The 23,673-nt window shown below is 36.4% G+C and overlaps 1 protein-coding gene across 5 annotated transcripts in view; it reads right to left on the bottom strand.

The window, feature by feature from the left end:
- Window positions 1-23,673, bottom strand: part of FSTL5 (follistatin like 5) — a 546,524-nt gene that overhangs the window by 24,943 nt on the left and 497,908 nt on the right. For all 5 annotated transcript variants that reach the window (XM_028519771.2, XM_028519772.2, XM_036031946.1 and 2 more), the window contains 2 exons: window positions 22,494-22,601; window positions 14,854-14,978 (listed from right to left, as the gene is read on the bottom strand). In XM_028519771.2, the coding sequence (XP_028375572.1) occupies window positions 14,854-14,978; window positions 22,494-22,601 (233 nt within the window). The remainder of the gene's footprint in view (window positions 1-14,853; window positions 14,979-22,493; window positions 22,602-23,673) is intronic.

Genomic DNA, 23,673 nt, shown 5'->3' with positions numbered 1-23,673 from the left:
AAAAGAAATACACTCTAGAAATATTAGAAATGGAGTAGGTAGGATTTTTATCTCACTTGTAAAGTTTAGCAATTATTTCAACATTTCTGTAAACTAGGTTGATATTACATTAAAACTGAGAAACCTACTAAAATATCCACTCCGATACATATTACTTTGAGCCAGAAAAAAAACAAAACAACTCCTTCACTGAGTAATTGTCTCTAGAGCATTTTCAGAATAACATGAAAGATATAAATCTCAAACTAACGATCCAGGAGATTTATAATGAAATCTACCTGAGAGAGAAAGGAGCAGATTTTCTAAATCTTAGAAGAAGTATAATATTCCCTTGGCCCAAGGTTTTGTTCATTTTACAAATTCTAGTCAAATCTTACATGAAATACAAAGTTTCCCTTTGAGCAAAGACCTAGTAAATTTTACCAGCACTTAGAGAAAGTGTGGCTTTGCACAAGCCATAGAGATAGACCGAATAAGTAAGTGGCCCCATCTCTGACTGTGATAATTTATAGGACTCTGAGAAAGCTTACACAGACGGCAACCCTACAGGCTTGGTGTTCCTCTCGAGCTGACTCATGTGATCCAAATCATCTTCAAACTGAGCTGTCTCCATGTGGTGTTACAACTGGTCGACAAGTGGCAGCTCCCTGGCTCCACAGAATCTCAGGCCTCTCACGGAGCAGTTTTCCATAAACAACCAACTGGGACTCAGCTCACTGCGTTTTTCTCTTTTCTGCAGAATCATCACGCCGGACAGACATTCAGAGAAACATGACTAAGTGCATTATTTTTAAACACATATTTACTGAGTGCTCGTAAATGATACAAGAATAGAAAAAAGTTGCATGAATTGGAGCTTGGCTGGGTGATTGATATAAATTAAGAGATCTAAAGAATAAGAAACAGCATTTTAGACAAAATAAATAGTTAAGTGGCACAGGAAAGCAGAGCATGCGCTCTACTCAGGTTTATGGTGCCTGGGCCATAGGTAAGTGTCAGTTAGTGTCAGGAGCTAAGGCTGTTGAAGAGGTGAGCTCAAAGTAGTTTGGATTTCATGGATATGCAATGAGAAATGAGAAACTTACAGGTCTTTTTTTCCTTCCAATGCATTGTTGTACCGCCACAGCTACAAACTGAGAAAAAGGAACCAATGATTCTCTGGTGAACTGAAGTATGGAGAGAATGAGAAGTATAGAGAAACCTTAAGGAGTTGATTGCATTAGCAAGGTAAAAGGTAAGGGGGCTTGGCCTGGGGGTGTGTCCGAGAAGCTAGAATGGAACAGATTAATAAAGAGACCTCAGGAAGTCAGACAGGAGCAGACATGGTCTGCAGGGACTTTAGACACCACACCATACTTCTGCTCTGTCCCTTCCGAAACCATTTACCCTTGGAACAGGAAAATCACACTGATCTAAGCATTATTAAGTGCTGTGCTAAAGGTCGCTGAGGAGCTGGCTCCCAGTCTGGGTCTGTGTATCTCAACTACAAATGAGAAATACTAAAAATTGAAAATGTCAAGGGGACTACACTTAGGGAGACTACAGCAAATTTTAGAAAAGGTGGATTTGAGATAAGCTTTGAAGGGTATATTAGGCAGACAGTGAAGAAGCAAGGCATTCTGCAAATAATTGCAAATAGGCAAGAAAACACAGTGGAGGTCTGTTGTGAGGAGTCGAGTTTTATTGTAGGAGAGATACATAAAAGCAAGAGAAAGGAATGTTTTAAAGGTGTGCTTAGGTTAATTTGCAGCACCCATCAGTCATGAGGTTTTGAACTCTGAAAATAATTTTTAAAAACAACTTCAAAACACTGTGAGGTATTAAGAGCTAAGACACCGAATTTAGACAGAACTGAGTTTATAGCTGGTTCCAGCACTTATTAGATAAGTGATTCACCATATGCAGCATAAGGATAAAAATTTATGCAGTCGTTAGTTTTAAACGAGGCAGTGCAGAAAATATTCTTAGCCCTGTGTCTGGCATAGAGTAAGTGCTCAATGTTTCTGAATTACTATTAACATATTATATAATTATGGAGGTAATAAGAAAACTACAACTAAGCAATACAGCCTGAAAGCTTGCAAATGGTACAGTAAACTTAGACTTGACTTTATAAACTCAGACTTTAACTTCTATATTAAAGTAAGAAAATTGAAGAGAATTACTAAAATGACTTGTACACAGGACAAGAGGAAACTTAGAAAGTTCTGATGAAACTGTCAGACAATATGAATCCGTAAGTGGTAGTACACAATCTGCATTTCAAGTAAACTCAGACACCTGGCCCCCTTTTCCTTAGCATTGTCATTCCTTTATTTCCTGCTAAAATTAAATTCTTAGTTTAATTCCATATATGACTTTGAAAATCATTGAATTTATTATAACAAAAAGTGAATCTCTTTAGATTATGCACATTGCAGACTCACAATAAAATGAATATGATCATTTTTCATTTGTATGAATTTCAAATTTTAATAATGACTTTATAAATCAGAAGAATAAATATAATTTATCCTAGCCCTGGCCGGCATAGCTCAGTGGATTGAGCGCAGGCTGAGAACCAAAGTGTCGCAGGTTCGATTCCCAGTCAGGGTACGTGCCTGGGTTGCAGGCCATGACCCCCAGCAACCTCATATTGATGTTTCTCTCTCTCTCTCTTTCTCCCTCCCTTCCCTCTCTAAAAATAAATAAATAAAATCTTAAAAAAAAATTTATCTTACTTCTGTAAACCCCAAAATATGGGAGTTCAAAAAGTGTTTTAAGTATTTTATAATAGTAAAAGATGGTAAAATGGATAACTTTAAAATTAAATATGTAGTAATATCATTAAAAGATTTTTGATATAAATTTTATGTTGGCAAGGCACAGGTTAGACTCAGAAAATAAAAATATAATATATAGGTTAATGTAACCTCTATTTTCACAAGGACTCTGATACTGATACCCAAACAGTATATCCTACAAAAATTCACAAAATGTAAAATATTAAGTTATGATAATGTACATCTCAAATAAATGTTGCCAAATGGTTTCTACTCAATGTACTACTATTCTTCACAAAGGCATATGTGCTCAACAAAATCTCTTTGAATTATATTCCATTATTTTCCAGTGTAAATGTTAATTATATGGAAGTAGAGGTTTTTGATGTCACACATTGCCAAGTAAATTAAGGCTGTATGCAAGAAATTGAGAAGGCATGCTTAGCCAACATAAAGATATGTGTACCTATGATCTATTAAAATATTTAACATTATTTTCCTATATAAATTAATGATCTATTTTCAAAGTATTTTATGTATCGATTAAATGAGTTATGTCAGTTTTTCAAATAAAAATTCTTCAGAAGTTCAAAATACTCTATGGGTTTGGTGTTAATACAACTAAGTGTTTAAACAGAATTTCAATGTATTTTTTAACTAGTTTAATCCATAGGCAACATTTTTGATCACTGAAAATTGATGAATAATCTTAATTTGCATTAAGATGACATTAAAGCATAGTACTTTAAGATTTTCTTGGCTTAGTTACATAAAGCAGTCACTTTTTTCATATGATAAGCAAACCCTGGTTCCCTTTTGTTTCAAAGAAACCAAAAGCTATATTTGTGTATCCAAAATTGCATAAGCATGAAAATAAGTTTGTATGTTACTGCAAAAAAAGTAATGACTGTAATTTTATACTGTTTCTTCTTGAAAATCAGCTGCCAATACAAAAAAATATGTAAATATTTCATTATCCACCCACCTTCAAAAAAATAAAATAAAAGGAAGAATAATAAAGTAAAACTTCCATAGTATAGAACAAAATTCACCTACTCTCAGTCTAAATACAGAGGAGATTTTTAAACTAACTAACTCAACTAACAATTTTAAGAGTGGCTTGTGGCAAATGTCATTTTTATTTCCCTTGAAGCTGTCTACTTTGATTTATTACGTGAGGTGCATATACCTTATACCAAGCTGGTGTATACACCAAATGATAAGACCCCATCTGTTTCAGGTTTGTTGCCTAATATTCTTAATACACTCATGTGGTTATGTTAAATAATTCTACTCATGACTGATAGATTTGATTTAAGTGGCAGTTCCTCCACATTTTCTACTAATTTGGTGGGTCTCTCTTTTGCAGTTAATTTTAAAGGTTCTCTGACATCCTTTTTATGTATTTTAGTTTTGCTTGAACCAAATCTTAAAGAACTGTAAAACCTGACATTTTGCTGCATGATATTTTTTTAAAAATAGAAGCAAGCTATGGAACATGGTAACATAACAAGTGAATATTAACAGGGAGAATTCTTAGTTTCTACTTCAACAAATAAACAAGATAAAAACTGATGGGATCAGACAACAGCATGGTGGTTATGAGAGGGAACTGGGGGAGAGGCAGCAAAGGGTAAAGGGGGTCAAACAGATGGTGGTGGAAGGAGATTTGACTTTGGGAGGTAAGCGCACATGCAGTATGCAGATGATGCATTAGATAGAGAAGTGTACGCCTGAAACTCACATAATTTTATTAACCTATGCCACCCCAATCAATGTAATAATAAAAAATATATAAATGATAAAAAGAATGCATTTGACCAAATATTCTTTGACTGATGCACAATGACCAATTTGTTTTTCTAACATGGATGGCTGCAGTGAAGCAACACTCACAGGTACACAACTAAATTAAAATGCTGTGACATATTAACTTAGACAGAGTCACAGTGAACAATTTTTAGAACTTCAGATTGTTGTAAAGAGCAAGAATACAGTGACATGTTTCTACCTAAAGACATTCCCCACTACTGCCATTAATTTTAAATTAACTTGGCCAAAGAAAATTGAAAAGTGGTCAAGGAAAACTGGAAAATGAGGTATACGTAAAAAAATATTTAGTCACAGTCACAGAACATTTCCATATGTTCTAATGACAATTATTATTATCAACTTATGTTGGCATTCTCAAGGATAAAATTATTTATCTAATAGTGTTGCTCTGCTAAGCTTCAGTAGGAGAATTTCACTCAAAAGAGAATTTATTATACATTTATTTAAAGTTTTAACATTTTAATAAAACATTTCATCAAGAAAAATTCATGGATTCATAAAAGCAGATGCCATGGCAAAACATGTGATATTTCTTCAACAGAAAAATAATATATCCACTTAGAGATAGAATGAGAAACCTCGATATACATTATTCCTTTGTGAACATGTTTTATGAGCACTAGTTATTATTGCCTTATGTGCTTGTATCAAAATATTATAGTCTAATCTATTATATATGTGTGAAACAGGTTATGCAATGTGAACATTAAATTAATATAAGAAATTGCTTAAGTTTTCAAGATGAGTTCTGCCTCTTTCTTATCATATATTGTATTTTAACTTTTGATTTTCTTCTTTTTTTATCTTGTTATCTGAATTTGTTTTTACTATTGTTGACCCCAAGAACAAATATACCTATTGGGTAGGGCTCCTGGTGGGTAGGTGGGCTCAAATTTATAATCAGGGCCCACTAGCCTTTGCTAAACAGAAGCCTCTCATGCAAGCCATGCTTCAGGGAGAAGCCCGCACAGGACTGCCTGCTTGCACTGTGTTTCTGCCACCTGAGCCAGCTTTTATATAAGAGTTCCTGGAGTCCTATTTCAACCAAAAGAACTGAGACTTTCCCTGTCCAACTGCAGCTCTACCCTCACGAGCAGGGATAAATCTTCAATGAACAGTCAGAGCCAGCTCCATTCTCTACAACCAGGGCAGTGCTTTTGGACCAATCAAATTGTGAGAATTTGGAGTCCTCATCTGCATGAGAATGGACCAGCCAGGGACCAGGGGTAAGGACTTCTCTCTATGTAACTCAGCTCCCCTCTATCTCAGAGAGCATGCATTCCCTTTCCACCGGAGACTGCATTTATGTGGCTGGAGCTAAAAGACAGGAGACATCTCCTGAGACCAGAACACAGTAGAGCTGCCCTGTTTCAAGGGGTCAAAATGGGGCAGGGCAGAGCTGTGGCCCAGCGATGGGCCTCACATGAGGACCGCCTTATGCCTGAGGGCTGCTGCGTGCCAGTGTTGTTCCACAGCCTTGCTGTTTAATACCTGAGCTGTGACATTATGAAGCTGCTCCACAGCTGTGCTGTTCTGCAGACAGGCCATATTGAAACTGAGTTATCTGCATGGAATAAAGTCCCCTCCTTCACCACACCCCAAGTGGGGGGTTCCTGTTGGAATTAAATTGACGCCAGTGACCACTGGTTGACACTACTAATCAGAGAGACAAATAATTTATGCAACCAAATCATTTACTTGTTTAGGGTAAAATAAGTTTGAATTTCCATTTCCAACAAAACCCAAAATCATATCTGACAAAGAAAAGAAGTACCTAGAAATTTGCTGTCCCCTGGGGAGATTACTGAATCCTGTCAAATGGATGGCCCTATGTTTTGCTGACCACTTTGATGAGTTAGCATAAAGACCTCTGAGAGAAGATGCAAGAGCTATTTTACTTTGCATAATAAACCGCAAGAGGCAGATATGCACTGCAGGGTGTTTCTAAATTACATGTCATTAGAGCTCCATTGATTTTGTCAGTAAAAAATGGTGTAGTATCAATCTATTTGGAGACATTATTAAATCCTAGAGCCTGGTGTCTAGTAATCACACCTGTATAAAACTTCTTCTTTTTTAAGCTAATGAAATCTCCATATTTTGATTATAGCTTGCTCTTTAAATCCAACCTTGTTTTCTCATACAACAAAAATATTACATAGCAAATTCAGGCTACTAATATGACTAAGTGATACTCTGTCAAGAGAGGTGCTGGCCTATTTGATTCATCCACTAGGGGCACTGGGCTCTTTCCTTGCAAGGCTCAGAGCCCTGTTAACACAGGACCCGGCAAGGAGGCACACGGGATTCTCTAACTCAAGAAGTAATCGAGATAACAAACTGGACACATACAATGAACACACAATACTTGGCTTCAAGCACTCAGTGATTTTCTAAGTATTTTATACTTAATGTTGGTTCGCATCTATAGAGCTAAAGAAGTTTGAAAGTACTACTTAAAATAAAGGTGAACCCAGTAACCATAATGAAAAAGGAGGGCATTATAAATCAACAATTGAAGGGTGTGGTGTGTTGGCTTCTTTTTAGAAACAAGATGAAGGAAGTTACTAAGGACTTATGTGGAAGACACTTTGCACCAGTATAAGAATGTTGGAAGATTTATCAACAGTGATTTGCACGTGCATGTGCATACTCACTCACAAAAGCACATATATACACTTTGTTTAAGAAACTACTTGTGAACCTTGTCTGTCTCAGACAGAACAGACCCTAGGCTCTGGGGATGTAAGTGTCCCAAGAGATAGCAGGTCCTGACAATTGAGAATTAGCTTTTACGAACCTTGGAGAGGGAGCGAAGGAGTAAAGAAACTTGGGGAAGGGAGGGTCATAGTTTCAGAATTTATGTTTCAGATATTCATTATATGAAAGACTATAGATGGAGAGAGCTCTGGCTCCTGGGATATTTGAAATCTTTTTTATTGTTTGTTAGTTTATTTCCCTTTGTGGAAGAAATTAGCACATCAGTATCAACATAAGAAAAATACTGGACTTCACTGAATTGGGATTTTTCTGAGATCTTTCAGAACCATTTTTGAAATAATATAATTGCTGCTTATTATCCTAAAATTATGCTTTTTCTAAAATGCATTTAATAATTGATATTTTCCATTTCCTCTGATGTGTGAGGATTTCAGTGCAGCCAGACAGTTTTAGTGCTGAAGCTGCACCTCCACAACCCTGGCCCGTCCATGCATCAAGTCACGCGTGTCGAGTTGTCTTGATATATGGCTAACCATATGTAGAATTTTGCTTTAACAGATCTGATAAAATATGAGGGAGACTGGTATACTTTACTTTCACTTTCACTTTAACAGAATGTTTATTTTTCCCTTGGAGAAGCTTAAAGGACACATATATCAGCCCAAACCCTTCTTAATCATTTTCTTGCTGTAATTTATAACAGAGAAGGAGCGCTATAGACTTCTCTCCTGACGGCCAGAACAGCGCCTGCTACCAGTTTCAGGCTGCCCCATCTCTTGCAGTGCAGCCCCAGCCATTCTCTGGGGGGTGTGACAGACCTGAAGTAAGAGATGAACCCTTAGCTCCTCACCATCACATCTGATTGCAAATACTGTTACATGCTAAAGCTGCCCTACTTCCGGCACACCATGGGTCCTTTGGAAAAATAATGATGCTGGGAAAAGTAAAAGGCAGCAGGAAAAGAGAAAGATTAAAGAAGAGATGGATTGATTCTATAAAAGGAGCCATCGGCTCGGGTCTGCAGGAGCTGAGCAGGGGGCTGTTGAGGACAGGACACTGTGAATATCATTCATTTGCCAGGAGTTGAGCAGATTCGACAGCACAATACACAACCCACACTCTTACATTTGATGTTTGGGGGCCTAGAAGGGTGCCGCCAGCCACCCTTCACCTTTTCAGCTCATCCACATTGAAGAGTAACACAAAGGCCTGCTTTCCACAGAATTCCTGAAGTAGTCAATCAGATATTCACTCAACCCTAACAGCAACTTGCGGTAGGTATGTGGTGGGACAGGGTGGGGTGTTACAAAGAAATTTTTGGAAAGTTATTTGTATCTTTTTCTGTTAATTTTGTTCAGCAAGTTAAATGCAAAGGAAGAAGAAAAGTGTCGGAAGTGGCATTTCCAGATTTTCATATACCTACCTGTTGCTCTCAAGGTCTCCCTGTCACTGCGATTTACAGATACACTCTATTCATCTTATTGCTTATCATGTAATTATTGATTGGAATAAATACACACGCACACCCTCTCCCAAGTGTAAACATAAATTTTAAGACACTGCATAATCAGCCAATCAATCCTTCAAGAAAAGTGAAGAAAAATGACAATAATAATGATATTAATTTACTAACTGCTCTTTCTCCCAAGAACTAGGAGTCTTTTGAAGGTAGACTTCTAGAGAAATATAAAGAAAGACTATAAAGAGGAGAAGTCTGAAATTCTAGGCAACACTCAAACGGTGGTGTTAAGGGTGACTTAAAGGGTAAGCAAGCCTTTCAAAGCATCTCAAACAGCATCACCTCAGCTGCCATCTCCCCTTTCTACTTACAGGTCTCGTCCTGGAGTCACGTGCAAGTCAGGAGCAATTCTCTTCTTGTATTTACTACAAGTATCCTCTATAAACAGGGACACCAGCGTACTCGAACTAGACGGGATTAAAGTTGTCTCAATGTGCACTCTGACTCCAGAGAGGACAAGCGACTCAGGAGGCATGATTTGCAGATGTTTACAAGGGTCAGGCTATAAGTAAGTCTCATTCATCAAGTTCTAAATTGTATCAGAGAAATGATTTTGTCCACAAAAATTTTAAACAATTTCTACATATAGTCTTAAATAGCCCGTATGTTGTTAGCTGTGCCATAGGTGAAAACATCTTGCTGCTATCCTCTTCTCTACCTGAAAACTATTTTTTAAAAAGATTTTATTTATTTATTCTTAGAGAGGGAAGTGAGGGAGAAAGAGAGAGAGAGAGAAACATCAATGTGCGGTGGCTGGGGGCCGTGGCTTGCAACCCAGGCGTGTGCCCTGACTGGGAATCGAACCTGCGACACTTTGGTTCGCAGCCTGCGCTCAATCCACTGAGCTATGCCAGCCAGGGCTGAAAACTATGTTTTATTCATGAAAAGTCCAAAGCTCTAGGAAGGACTTCTGCTAATTCTTGCATTATGTAAGTTCTAGCTCCTATTTTCAGGCCTTCTTGGAACCTTGTACTACTAAATTTACTAAATTTTCCATCTCTGTACCACATTGGCCCTGTGTAGTTCTCACTTTTATCCCCTACTAAACAGAAAGAAATCTTTGGGAGAATTACCAAAAACTTTTCAAGGGAGGCTCAGTGCAAACATTTCATCGCTCATTGTTTGGATATCTGCCATCTCATTAGATTCTCTTATTTTCTCAGCTCTCCTCACCCCTGTGATTTTTACACAGAACTGTAAAAGAACATGATAAGATGATAAATTACTACAAACCAGTTGTTTTTCATTTCCTGTACGCAAACTCTAGTAGCATCTGCTGAGAAAATTGTAATCTTTACACACAGCATGACAGAAATAGACATTAATATTTTTCTATTCAAAATGGCTGGAAAATTGTACAATCAATTATGCAAGTGTCCATTGTTTTGAGATGTACTTGCTTTGAAATGTAACACAACCATTGTAACACAACAATTTTTCTCAAAAATGTATCTTTAAATTACTTTTTAATTTCTGGCTAACTAAAAAAATGATCACAAAAGTCACTAAACACCCCACACATTAGCCATACCATTAAAAAAAATTTAACTGTAGAGCTATAAAGTTATTCAAATATACCTATTTACATGTATGATACAATAACCTAGCTCTTTGGATACAAATTATAAATAGAACAAAAAACATTTTGTTTCACATTTATGGAATACTTTTAATTAAAACAATGAATTATCATTTCAATTTTTATAATATTAAATAGACATAATTGGTTCTTCTGAGAATTATACATGCATATTCATTTTAACAATTTCTTTTAATATTATCTATTTGAATATTTTCATATAGAAAAAAACTTCAAGTTGAAATTCTTCATATAAGAAATCTATATTTCTCATGTTATTGGAAACACACTTCTTTTGCAGTATATAATCTCTTTATCTTTAGAATTATGGTTCAAGACTTATGACTTATTTGCTGAAGTATAACATTTTTAAAGAAAAGTCTCTATTAACTGCAAGTCTGAAAAATGAATGTCTGTGTAATAGACATTGTCAGTTAACTGAAATGTGCAATGAATTACTAATATACAAAGTAGATCACTTTAAAATATTCAATGAAACTGTGAAATTAACAAAACATAAGATAGAAAATATTTATTCTTAAAAAAATAGCATAGAATTATAGAGTGATTTAAATCAGTATATTTCAGTAAGCATCAGAAAATCATTTGTGTTATTAACTAAATTTTAAGTAATTTAAATTTTCCCTAAATAATTGGGTGGGGGGGGGAGTTAACCAACTCACACACAGGTGTATTAAAAATATCTACTATAGAGTTCTGATAACCTTTAAAAATAAAGTTAGGCAGTAAGTGTATTCAGCCCCTTTCAGAAGCTCAGCAAGTAGCTTGGACTACTGGGGAGACAGGGGTATCACGCCACCTCTCTCATCTGCCAGGAAGTTTAGATAATCAGATTCACAGTTGGGGCTCCCAGGCGCCTGTCTTTAAGAATGGCTGCATGCTGCTCCGGAGTTTTTCTGCATTATCTCCTAGACAAGCACTCATATTTAAGAAAGAGAAAGTCAGGGATACAAGTTTGGTCCAGTAACCAGAACTCTACAGTTTAAAGACATTCTGATTTAGATGAAACAATAGTGTAGTCTAGGGGTATCTAGTTTATCTCCAGCCTAGGGCTCAGATAATTTTCTGATTTCTATAGAGAAAAAAGGTGTAAATAAAGCCCAAATGGAACATTTTTCACTAATAAGCTCTCACTCTATAGTATAAAATAAGGATAACTGCATGTGGCCTAAATTGAAGGGCTAAGGAATGGAATGAATTCAGTTGAGGAGCTAAATGAGTGGATGATACCAGGCCCTTATTTTGAAATATTTTTTAAATGGTAAAATTAGTCTCAAGAAATTCAAATTCCTCAGACTATTCAAAAGGAACCAAACTTAGGTTTTTAAGGATTTTTAAAGTGCTGAAAATTTCAAACTGTTTTATGAAGATTGATCAGTTTTTTTAAACTATCAGTTTATATTTTAATATAAATTTATAAGGAATTTTTTGTTCTCTTAAATTAGTAAAGTCTTAAGGAAGCTCAAGGATTCTTGACATAGATGCACAAAAAAAATGGAGAAAGCTGAGAAGAAACCAAATAGGGAAAAATAAAGACTTTTAGCAAAGTTCTAACTAATCTCAGGTGACCCCCTGAACCAGTATAGATTATGAGTAGTCTGGGCAACTATTAGAGGCAATACTTCAAACACTATTTTATGCCAATCCTAAGGAAAAAATGAAATAAGCTGGTAAATTGCACAACAGCCAATGGCAATGGTGTTGCTGGAACATTTGGGCTTAGGTCTGTCTGACAGGAGATGTAAGTTCTTGTTACTGCTATTCACTGCTTCCACCCAGTTCACCGGCTCCTGGCGCAGCTTGCTGCAAATGTGAGACTATGTTACACTCTGGGAAGTCCAGGAAGGTATACAAGATATATAGTTCTTCCCTCAGTACTATATATTCTGGTTTAGGAAACAGTGTAGCACTTTCTTCCTTCTTTATCTCCATTCCATTGAGAAGCATGAATAAAGTGCCTACAGGTTTTTAAGCACTAAGGATATAAAATCCTGACACTCATCCGGGAGTTTTTCAGACACAGGTGATATATATATTATTTGAAATGAGGGTATAGCCATCTTAGAGAAAAGCAAATTAATGTGAAGAAAGGTCAAAGGAAGAAAACTTGTATTAATTAAAAACGCATTTTTTTTTGTCAGACCTTCTGATTGATCTGGAAATATATACTAAGCCTAACCGTGAGAAAATAGACTCAAATTCTGAAAATCACAATTCATAAAAAGATCAATCTTGGGAGCACATATTTAAACACATGTGGAATTTGGTTAGAAAAATATGGTATATGAAATTGGTGGGCAAAAAAGACCATATCTATCCCTCAAGTTTTCCAGATGGGGAATAAATCCTCATTGGATTAGAGATACTTTACATATTTAACAGTTTATTTTTGGAAATGCATGCTAATTTTTACATGTACTCTTCACTTTAGTAATAGCAGTAATTACTTTGAAATGCAATAGGAAATTTGATGATCATTCACATTCATTAAAACGGGATCTATATGTAGATAGGATTGCTATAATTTAATTTAGCATTCTTATAAGATTTGGCAAAATGTTCATACATTTCACTATATATTCCTAAAAGGAATAAAGATATTTAAACATATCCTAGAGCATACTTTTCAGTGGTTTTCATAATATATAGAAATAACTAAAATAAAATTCTGCTTTATATGTGTTTATATTATGTAGATGTTTTTCTAATTATTATTAGGTTCAACTCCAGCTAGGTAGTTATCATTTTGACCCTAAACAGATGTTGTCTGCTGAAAGTACCATATATCAGTTATATGTACAAACACAGAATTGCACATAGTGCTTACTGCATGCAGACAAACTTAAACTTCTGCCTATTGAAGCTATTTTAGCATAATGTATACAATCTATTTGTTGTAAGGTAGAAGAATTACTTAAAATTATACACTGTTAACCCTACTGGTTTCATAACTGCAGGAATTTTGGCTTAAATAATTGTATTAATAGTGCATTTAAAAAAATAAGCAAAGCCGATAATAGTATTAAATAAAGTAATAAGGAATAGAGAATGAGATAAATAAAAGCCATGTAACATATTGAATTATTGACTAGTACAATAATAGTTTATAAACATGAAAATAGAAAAGGGATATTTATTAATCATAACAAACCAATGTCAAGTAAATAAAATTTTATTTTTATCAAGTAGATATAAAAACATATTTTTTCAGTAACATCTCAAGTGGTACCATTTTCAGTCCATATGCTGATTTCTTTAGTATCTGAACTACTATATTGTTTGCAGCCAAACCCTAAAAACTATTACTTTGAAGCAAACAACATACATCTTCATTCTATTTGTTTTCTATATAACCATATAATAATCGTGATAGGAGTTTTACAGTTTTAATCATTTTATTACTTGAGCACATAATAGGCATTCTGAGAATAATGGCCAACTGCTTGAGAAATAAATTAAACTCTTTGAAAACACAGACTTGGCTGCAGAATAAAACAGTTTATAGATAATATCTTGACTGCGAGCCAAAAACTTCTGATTTCTTAATCCTCCTTTTCATGTTTTCAAGTTGAATTTTGCACTGTTTTGAAATCCTTACAACTCCAACTTTTAGATGAGAAAGTTTTCAGTTGAATACAAGGGAAACAAGTATACACAAGAACCGAATAGTGGCTCGCATAACAAGTCTGGGGCAGCTCCCCCTCGTGAGAAATCACTTGAGAAGCACAACGAAGTGTGAGTTTGGTGCCGATTTACTAACATTGTTAAGCAATGCTTTAAATTTTTTCAATGAATTATTGAGATTCTATTCGATTATGATACATAACACTATGAATTGTGACATCTCCAAAGTCTCCCCTTTAAGTATTTAAATGGCTTCTATGGAACTTTGGCGTGATATCACTGGAAATCACTACCGCTCCACCTGTTGTAAATGCAGAGAGAGAACACGCTGATGACATGTTTTCTCAAACAGCGTACAGACCGTGGACATTTCATTTCAACTGAACTACACTTCCTAATGCAATTTTATATTAATTTCTAAATGAGAAAAATGATGCAAGAGTGTTATTACGACATATTGAATAGATTTCTGTGAGAGTGGCTCTTTCATTATGTCAGGTTCAAATGTCAGCATTTTGCAAAAGCCTAATAAAGAGACCCTCATGAGTGTGGGCAAAAATATTAATCTGTAAAATTGATTTTAAAACGCAACCCTATCATTATGAATTCATTTCTCTATAAGGCTTATGAAGAAATGTATGGCAGGAAATTCATCACTAATGTTGATAAATAAAAGTTTATCAAGCACATTTTTAGGTGTCTGTTGCGCAATTGAAATGTTTGTTATGGTTTCTCATGGCTTTCTGTCAAGGTGAGAGAGAAATCTAATGCCAATGGCTCATTTTAGCACTTACCTCATGTGGGTGATGAGGAGTGTCGTCGTGGGGATGAAAAAGTCCTCCACTCGGTCAAACTGCTTTCCCACTGGCTGCGTGTGGATCGTGTGGTGCGGCACATTCCCACTGGCGAGGGTTATCACCTGCAGAGAACACACCCTGTTTAGACCTTGGTGATATGCTCCCTTAACAGTTGTCAGTTTTCTGTTTATTTGGAGAAGGAAAAAATCTCTGACATGGGCTCTCTATCACCATCCCATCCGTAAAATCAGTATATTATTAAGCAAATTGAAATTCTGTCATTGCTTATTTTCAATACAGAAATTTATGTTTCTATAAAGAAGTACAAACATTGGAACAAATACGAGTTCCTTTGGAGAAGTACAGCAATAAGCATGGACATACAGAAGGCCCAGAGGCATATGAGAGACTGCTCAGCATCACTAGCCATCAGAGTCATGCAAATTAAAACCACGGTGAGATACTACTTCACATCGGTCAGAATGGCCGTCACAAACAAATCAACGAACAAGTTCTGGCCAGCCTGTGGAGAAAAGGGAACCCTAGTGCACTGTTGGTGGGAATGCAGACTGGGGCAGCCACTGTGGAAAACAGTATGGAATTGCCTCAAAAGACTAAAAATGGAACTGCCTTTTGACCCAGCAGTTCCTCTCCTTGGATTATACCCTAAGGATCCTGAAATACAAATTTTATTTATGTATGTATTTATTTTTTTTTAGAGAGGGGAAGGGAGGGAGAAAGAAAGAGAGAGAAACATTAATGTGTGGTTGCCTCTCATGTGGTCCCCACTGGGGATCTGGCCCATAACCCAGGCATGTGCCCTGACTGGGAATCGAACCTGTGATGCTTTGGTTCGCAGCCCACACTCAATCCACTGAACTACAACAGCCAGGGCCCTGAAACACAAATTCAAGAGAACCTACACACCCTAACATTCATAGTAGCATTCTTTATAATAGCCAAGTGCTGGAAACAACTTAAGTGCCCATCAGTAAATAAGGTGATAAAAAACTATGGTACATTTACACAATGGAATGCTATGCAGCAGAGAGAAAGAAGGGACTCCTACCCATCATGACAGCATGCAAAGAACTACAGAGCATTATGCTAAGTGAAATAAGCCAGGCAGTGAAATACAAATACCATATGATCTCATCTATAAGTGGAATCTAATCAACAAAGCAAACAAACAAACAAAATATAACCAGAGATATTGACATAAACAACACACTGACAGTAACCAGAGGGAAGTAGGAGGGGCTAATGGGGGGAAAGAAGGGGAAGGATTGTCAATGAACATGTAAAAAGGACCCATGGACAAAGCCAAAGGGGGTAGGATTGAGGGTGGGAGGTGGGGGTCGGTGGGGTGGGGAGGTGTGGCGGGGGGGCGGGAATGGAGACAACTATACCTGAACAATAAAAAAAAATTTAAAAAGAAATAAAAAATAGAAAATGGTCTCAAATAATTCCTGCTTAAAATATAAAATAAATATACATATAAACAATGACTGTATTATAAAAATTTTAACTTTGCTATGAGAAAAATAAAAGCAAGTGTACATATGTAAATAAGATGCTAGCTTTCTTTTTTAAAAAACTTTTCCTATGTTTTTTTAAAAGATTTTATTTATTTATTTTTAGAGAGGGAAGGAAAGGAGAGAGAGAGAGAGAGAGAGAGAGAGAGAGAGAAACATCAATGTGCAGTTGCTGGGGGCCATGGCCTGCAACCCAGGCATGTGCCCTGACTGGGAATGGAACCTGCGATGCTTTGGTTCGCAGCCCGTGCTCAATCCACTGAGCTACGCCAGCCAGGGCAGATGTTAGCTTTCTTTTTGTAACCATTTTGTTGAGGTGTAATTGATGTACAGACAGTTGCCCCCAATGGAGCAGAGTGGGAAACATAGCACTGAAAACTCCAAAATAAATCACATGAAATATTTCATATCTTAAGAAATTCTAGAATGGATAAAATCTTATTTTAAAACCCTTTTCTTCCTGTAAATTGAAAGAAAATAACAGATTTAGTATGTTTTAATCAGAAGTTTCTTCTTTCCAACTATTCATCAGTAACTGTTTTTTTAAACTTTTATTGTCTATTAAAGAAAAAATAACTGCATTTAAACTTTTATTCCTCATATCCCATTATGCATCAAATTTTATCAGTTCTTTTTTTAGTTCCTCATATTTTTTCTATTGTCTCTGTGGTACAACAGTTGTTCTGTTAGCTTCGTAAAGCACTTCCCTGCCTATTATTTCCCCTCTTCTAGATTTTTTTATACATATGATCTACAAATTAAACTTCCTAAAGTACTGACTGAATCTCTGAGTCAAACTGACTTCCTTCCAAATCGAGTCTCTTCATTTTGATGACAGAACTAAATAGCACTTTTATTTTTAGGGATCATTTTGTTTTCTGAAAGGTTAACTTTCTTACAAGTGAGCATATTTTCATTGAGTTCCACTGAAAATTGTCATATTCAGTAAAAATAGATTAATTATTATAAGTCAGGATAGGGTCAGTTAAGTTACAGTAAAAAACAAAAACAAAAACAGGAAATATACCTTTAAGTCTCAGTGGCTTAGAAAATAAAGGTTTGTTTTTCACTCTTTTGCTTTCCCTGAGGGATTTGGCAGGACGGCCACTGTTTTCACTCAGCATTCCACACTGAAGGAGCAGCCAGCCACCTTGAATGTTTCCATCCACAGCAAATGTCCTTTGCCAGAGTGGTCATCTGGCTCCACTTAAGCAAAAAGGAGCTCAGCATGTACCCAGAGGAAGAGACAACCAAAGTGTTTCCTACAGCCTTAAAAACACTAACCCTATTTTATTAATGAATGTCAGTGAGGAAGTCAGCACTGGATTGTAGCCATTGATAATAATGTCTATGACACTTTAATAAAGATCAACAGAGTGATACAGGAGGAACTCTCCACATTTTCTTCCCTTTGGATTGTACAGAAGTACATGTCACTCTCAAAATACATACACTTGTATTTGAAATTAATACTTAGACCAACTGTAGCAACCATATTTACTGAGAGCTTGCTATGTGTCAATATGTGTTTTAGGTAATTTACAGGAATCACAGTATCTAAACAACACTATAATATGTGTACTGCATCCCAACCTTCCCAAAGTCACTGATGCAAAAATATTTAATGCTAGTGAAGGTATATTAACTGAGTATCATTTATGTTCTTGGCATAGTCCTAGGTTATAAAAGACACAATGCCATTCCCTAGTTCCCCTCTATCTGGGCTTTGTTTCCTGATGGTTCAGGGACTTTCTCACTGCAGAATTGAGCAGGAAGTGATGGATGGCCAAGTTCAGAACTGAGCCGACTAAATGCAAGGATGCACAGATTGATCTGATGTACCTTAATCGATAGACCCCATCTTTCAACAACCCCTGGCTCGTTCCTAATGACATCCTGCCATTGGTCTCTCTACGTATAATGCCTTCCACAGACCCAAAGCCACCACCTCCCAATGTCACCCTCTCTGGCCATGGCCACTCCCTGAACAATAGCAAAATCCAAGGGCTTTATTCCAAGTTGTTTCCCAGGGGATATTTTCATCTCTAATTTGTGCGCAATTGAAAAGACATTCCATAGAAATTGTAAAACTGTACAGATGACAGATTCAATTTTTAGAACAGCATTTCTTAAATTATTATCAGGCATGATGTCTTTTAAAAAGAAATACCATAAATAACCATGATAAATCTTTGGGAATTCATTTGAGAATACTAATTGGAAAAATTACTATTTTACATACCTAAAATGATAGTTTGCGGGTTTTCATTAATTAATTATAAACATAAAAATAATATATTTTGCTTTCATAATTGGCAAAGATTTATAGATTTACCTACAATTGAAAGGAAAACACAAAGAAGGAATATAAATAGGGCTTGCTGATCCTTGGTAAAATGCTTTTGCTCCTCCAAGGGTCAGGGGGTACCATGATAAGATTTACTGCATTAGGACAAAAAAGTTACTTCCTAGCCTTCACATCCTGGCATCCACCTCTTTCCAGTCTCACCTTTCAACACTGTGGCACAGAGACACTCTAGCAAAAGTGAGAGCTTGCCCATGTTTTTGGTTTGGTGAATTCAATTTATCCAAAGGAAAAGTATTTCCACTTTCAGAAAAAACCTTTAATCCCATTTTCTTTGGGGATGTTTCCTGGTAAACCTGTTGGGAGACAATTACCCACAAATATTTTGACATTTTTGCAGTCACGTCTTTCTGAGCACAGGGCACTGGCAAACTTGGTTAAAGGATGATGACGTAGCAAAAATGCCTTGGAAGCCAGAGACACTGTTTGGCTCCTGAGAGATTTAGAAATGTAAAGCCTTTGAGCCAATTACTGGCATTCCAGAGTTCTAACCTGCCCCTCCTCTCCCAGGACAAGATTTGTGTATATATCCCAGAGTAGTAATCTCTCTCTGTCCCGGGAGAGGATGGGCTGATGGGCTGATGGGCTGATGGACTAGTGGCCTAATACAATTTAAGCACACATATTTTCAGGGTCCTTTTCCTGTAGTACAACTGGGCCACACATGCAGGATGACATTGGTCTTCACTACATCACCCGTGGAGATTGGGCCTGGAGACCAGACACGAACATGCTCCATGGGTGCAGAATGGTCTGTTTCCTGACCCACAGGCTCTGTGTTTTCTGTCTGCCTATCTGGCTATCATCTATCATGTACATATACACACAGACACACACCCTTTGTATAAATAAATCTTCCTGTATATGTTATTTTAAGAACACTTTTCAATGCCTCAATTTTATTTTATATTTTCAGGTGTGACACTTACCTTTCACTCCCACCCAGAAAATATTTTTAAAATTCAGTAAATCTTATTAGCATTTTTTTTTATTCAGAGAAAAATAATCCGTGTTTAGATGGCTAGAGAGTGTGTTGGAAGTTACTTAACACCTCTACAAAGCTTTTCTTCCCTTTCTGAATACTATTAGAGATGTTTGCTTAAAGTTGTTTTTTAATTCCTACCTATTTTATTTATGTTGTCCAGATTATATTTAAATACAAATTATCAAATAATTAGAGCTTATGACCATAGGTAGGCCATCCTAACAGTTGTCCACAATGAAGACTGTGCTTTTCCATTAAGAGATTGGCTCTGTCACTCCATCCCCTTCAGTCTGAGACAGCAGCATCACTTGATTTCATCACTAGGGTGTGGTGGAAGTTACTTATGTAAATCCTGGCACCCAGATTTTAATTGGCCTTGTGACCTCCACTGTCTTATATTCTGGTATCATCACTCTGTGAAGACGGCAGTCTAGAGGCTGAGCAGGCAAAGACAGAAGACACAAGGCCCCCAGCTAAGCACCGGCACCACATGACAGACAGGAGTGAGACCATTTTGGACCTTCCAGCTCTTGCTATCCAATGGCTGCAGCCCCGTGGGTGCTCCTGGATCCTGCCCACAGAAATGCCCAGATTGCCAAGCCACAGAATTTGTGAGTGGTGAGTCATCCTTCAATTCTGTTTAAGACCTACAATTTTGAAGCGGCTTGACTTGCAACAATAGATAATCGAAATACTATATTATATTGTGCATGTTTCAAATGACAAATGTTTCTAGCGAAATATAAAATAAACCATTAGTTGTAATAGTTATTTTAAAATATTTCATTTCAATAGACCTGTTCTTTGTAGGTTAAATATTTTAATACTGAAAACATTTCAAAATCATGAATAGTATTAAAGTGATAATTGGTTAAAAATGACATTTCACTGGAGAGATGTAACTGAAAGTGGCCAAAGGTTTATGATTTAGGACTCTGTACGTACAAGGCTTACTTATAATCACAAGGTGGTTTGAGAAATAGATAAACCATATTTTTTAAGGGCCAAGCATTCCTTCCCATTTTCTTTCTGTTCCTTCTTAAACTTATAACTATAAAAATCTTAAGACTGTGCCAAAGAGTCATTGTAAAATGTATACTATATATTTTTCTGTATTTGTCAAATTCTCATATAAACAACTTCAAGACTGGAGCAAGTTCCACACTGGTCACACCACATATTTACCAATTAGAAATAAGCCTGTTCTCAAATAACAAAATACCATCTGCTTGCAGAATAATGGAGATCTGCTTGGCGACTCTGTCTACCTCCCCTGGTCTCTGTTTCATGTGTCTCTTTTCTCTTTTGAAAAGAGAAATGGAAATTTAAAAAACTTCTTATGATTTTCCTGCCAAGGGAAATAAAGGAAAGAATAAACAAATGGGATCTCATCAAATTAAAAAGCTTCTGCGTGGTTAAAGAAAACAGCAAAGAGAACCAACTGTATGGGAAAACATATTTGCCAATGACACCTTGGACAAGGGCTTGATCTCCAAAATATATAAAGAACTCACATGACTTCACTCCAGGAAGACAAAAAAAAAAAACAATTATAAAATGGGCAAAAGACTTGAACAGACACTTCTCAAGGAGGACATACAGAGGGCCCACAGACACATGAAAAGATGCTCTGCATCACTAGCCATCAGAGAGATGCAAATTAAAACAATGAGATACCACCTCACACTGGTCAGAATGGCTATCATAAACAAATCAACAAAAAAGTGTAGGAGAGGATGTGGAGAAAAGGGAACCCTAGTGCACTGTTGGTGGGAATGCAGACTGGTGCAGCCACTGTGGAAAACAGTATGGAATTGCCTCAAAAGACTAAAAATGGAACTGCCTTTTGACCCAGCAGTTCCACTGCTGGGATTATACCCTAAGAGCCCCGAAACACTAATCCAAAAGAACCTATGCACCTCAATGTTCATAGCAGCACAATTTACCATAGCCGAGTACTGGAAGCAACCTAAGTGCCCAATAGCAAACGAGTGGATCAAAAAGCTGTGGTGCATTTACACAATGGAATTCTACGCAGCAGAGAGAAAGGAATTTATACCCTTTGTGACAGCATGGATGGAACTGGAGAGCATTATGCTAAGTGAAATAAGCCAGGCAGTGAGGGACAAATACCATATGATCTCACCTTTAACTGGAATATAATCAACAAAAGAAAAAAGCAAACAAAATGTAACCAGAGTCATTGAAATCAAGAACAATATAACAATAGCCAGAGGGGAGGGGGGAGGGGGCAGTGGGAAGAAAGGTTTTCAGGAACTACTATAAAGGACACATGAACAAAATCAAGGGGAAGGGTAGAAGCAAGTGAGGGAGGTGGGTTTGGAGTGGGGTGGGGGAAGGAGTGGGGAGAAAATACAGACAACTGTAATTGGACAACAATAACATAATTTAAATTAAAAAAATAAAAATAAATAAAAAACTTCTTATAAAAATTGCTGGGAGGCAGAAAACTTTTGAAAGGTAATTTTTTTTTCTTCCTAACAGCATCTCCTTTGCCATCATATGTTATTCTTCTAGCATATAAATCCAACCTTTGATAAATGTGACCTACAATATTTTCCAAAACAAGTACTGGGGATCAACTTTCTTTTACTTTTTTTTCTGTGCCGATCTAGCTGTGGCCAGAATTCTCAGAATGAAGAATATCATTCTTAAATGGTTATAAATATCCAACGACATAGCTACCGGGTTAAAGATCCTTCTTGGCTCAGATACGCTGACAGGGACTCACCTGTAACGTCGGAGAAGTCTTTTCCATGGAACCCCAGCTGAGTACCCAGACCTGATCGTGCGACTTGTCGTAGTGTAATTTCACGGGGACAGGGTCTGTGCTTACTGCCTGTAATAGATAGGAGTTGAAAAAAATATAATGTTTTCAGGCTGAAACTTTAGTTTAAAACATAGTCCAGAAACTGTGGAAGAATCGAGAGTTTAAATGTCAGATTAAAAATGTATGTTGCCAGATGTCTAATTTTCTAAACTTTTACTTCATTAATTTGGAAATGTGATACTTGACTCAAACACGTTTTTGTGCCATTTTATAAAGTCTTATGTTCATTCGTTACCTGTGTAAATTATGTGCCATGGAGAAGGTATTTAAAAACTCAAGATAGAAGTGATTAATATGTGCATTTTAATCAGTCATTTAATACAGGTGAAAACCAAGGTTATACCATTAGGTTTTTCCATCCCAGTGCTGGTTATGGGATTTGACCCCCTGTAATGCCAAGGTGCCAAAGATACGATACGTGGCTGTAACTCTCAAAACAGATTACCTAATTTAGTTTCCTTAATGAGAAATCCAAAACCACAGAAACTGGGAGAAGCAATTTTTTTTGTACCATACATGATATGGTAAATGTGTTTTTCTGCTAATATTTAGCATTTGCTTAAAATGAAACTTCCAATAAAACAAATTGCTTCCAGGCAGTTATTTCACTCACTTTAATTTCAAGCTATTTATATTACCAGCTAACCCCCTTTTAAAGTAACGTTTTATAGTAGTTGCATGTATAAATTTTGTAACATAAAACAAATTGTGTTCAATAAAACAGCTTTTATTTAATGTTGAAAGCATTTCTTCCCAAAGCTCTGTTGAACATCCCTAGACAATTTCCCAAGTCCTAGCTCATAACTTTTCACAGTGGGTATAAAGGTGAACTACGGATGTGGTTGAACAAAATATGTGGAGATTCATAGTTTAACTAACATGTTGGTAATTTAGTCTTACTGAAGTATTTCTTTCCTCAAACCTTTCCCTTCATTGTATGTATATTTTTGGATCAACAAAGTAATTAAGAGACTTCTAAAAAGACCCATTTGAGTATTTCTGAATCAGTACCCTCATCCCTTCTTGCTGGCTAGCTGAGTCATGGTCTTATTTTGGTAGTAGATGGGCAGCAATGTTCTGA

The sequence above is a fragment of the Phyllostomus discolor genome, chromosome 8, assembly GCF_004126475.2.
Source record: "Phyllostomus discolor isolate MPI-MPIP mPhyDis1 chromosome 8, mPhyDis1.pri.v3, whole genome shotgun sequence".
NCBI classification, from domain to species: Eukaryota; Metazoa; Chordata; class Mammalia; order Chiroptera; family Phyllostomidae; genus Phyllostomus; species Phyllostomus discolor.
This window is presented reverse-complemented; position numbering and strand designations above follow the sequence as displayed.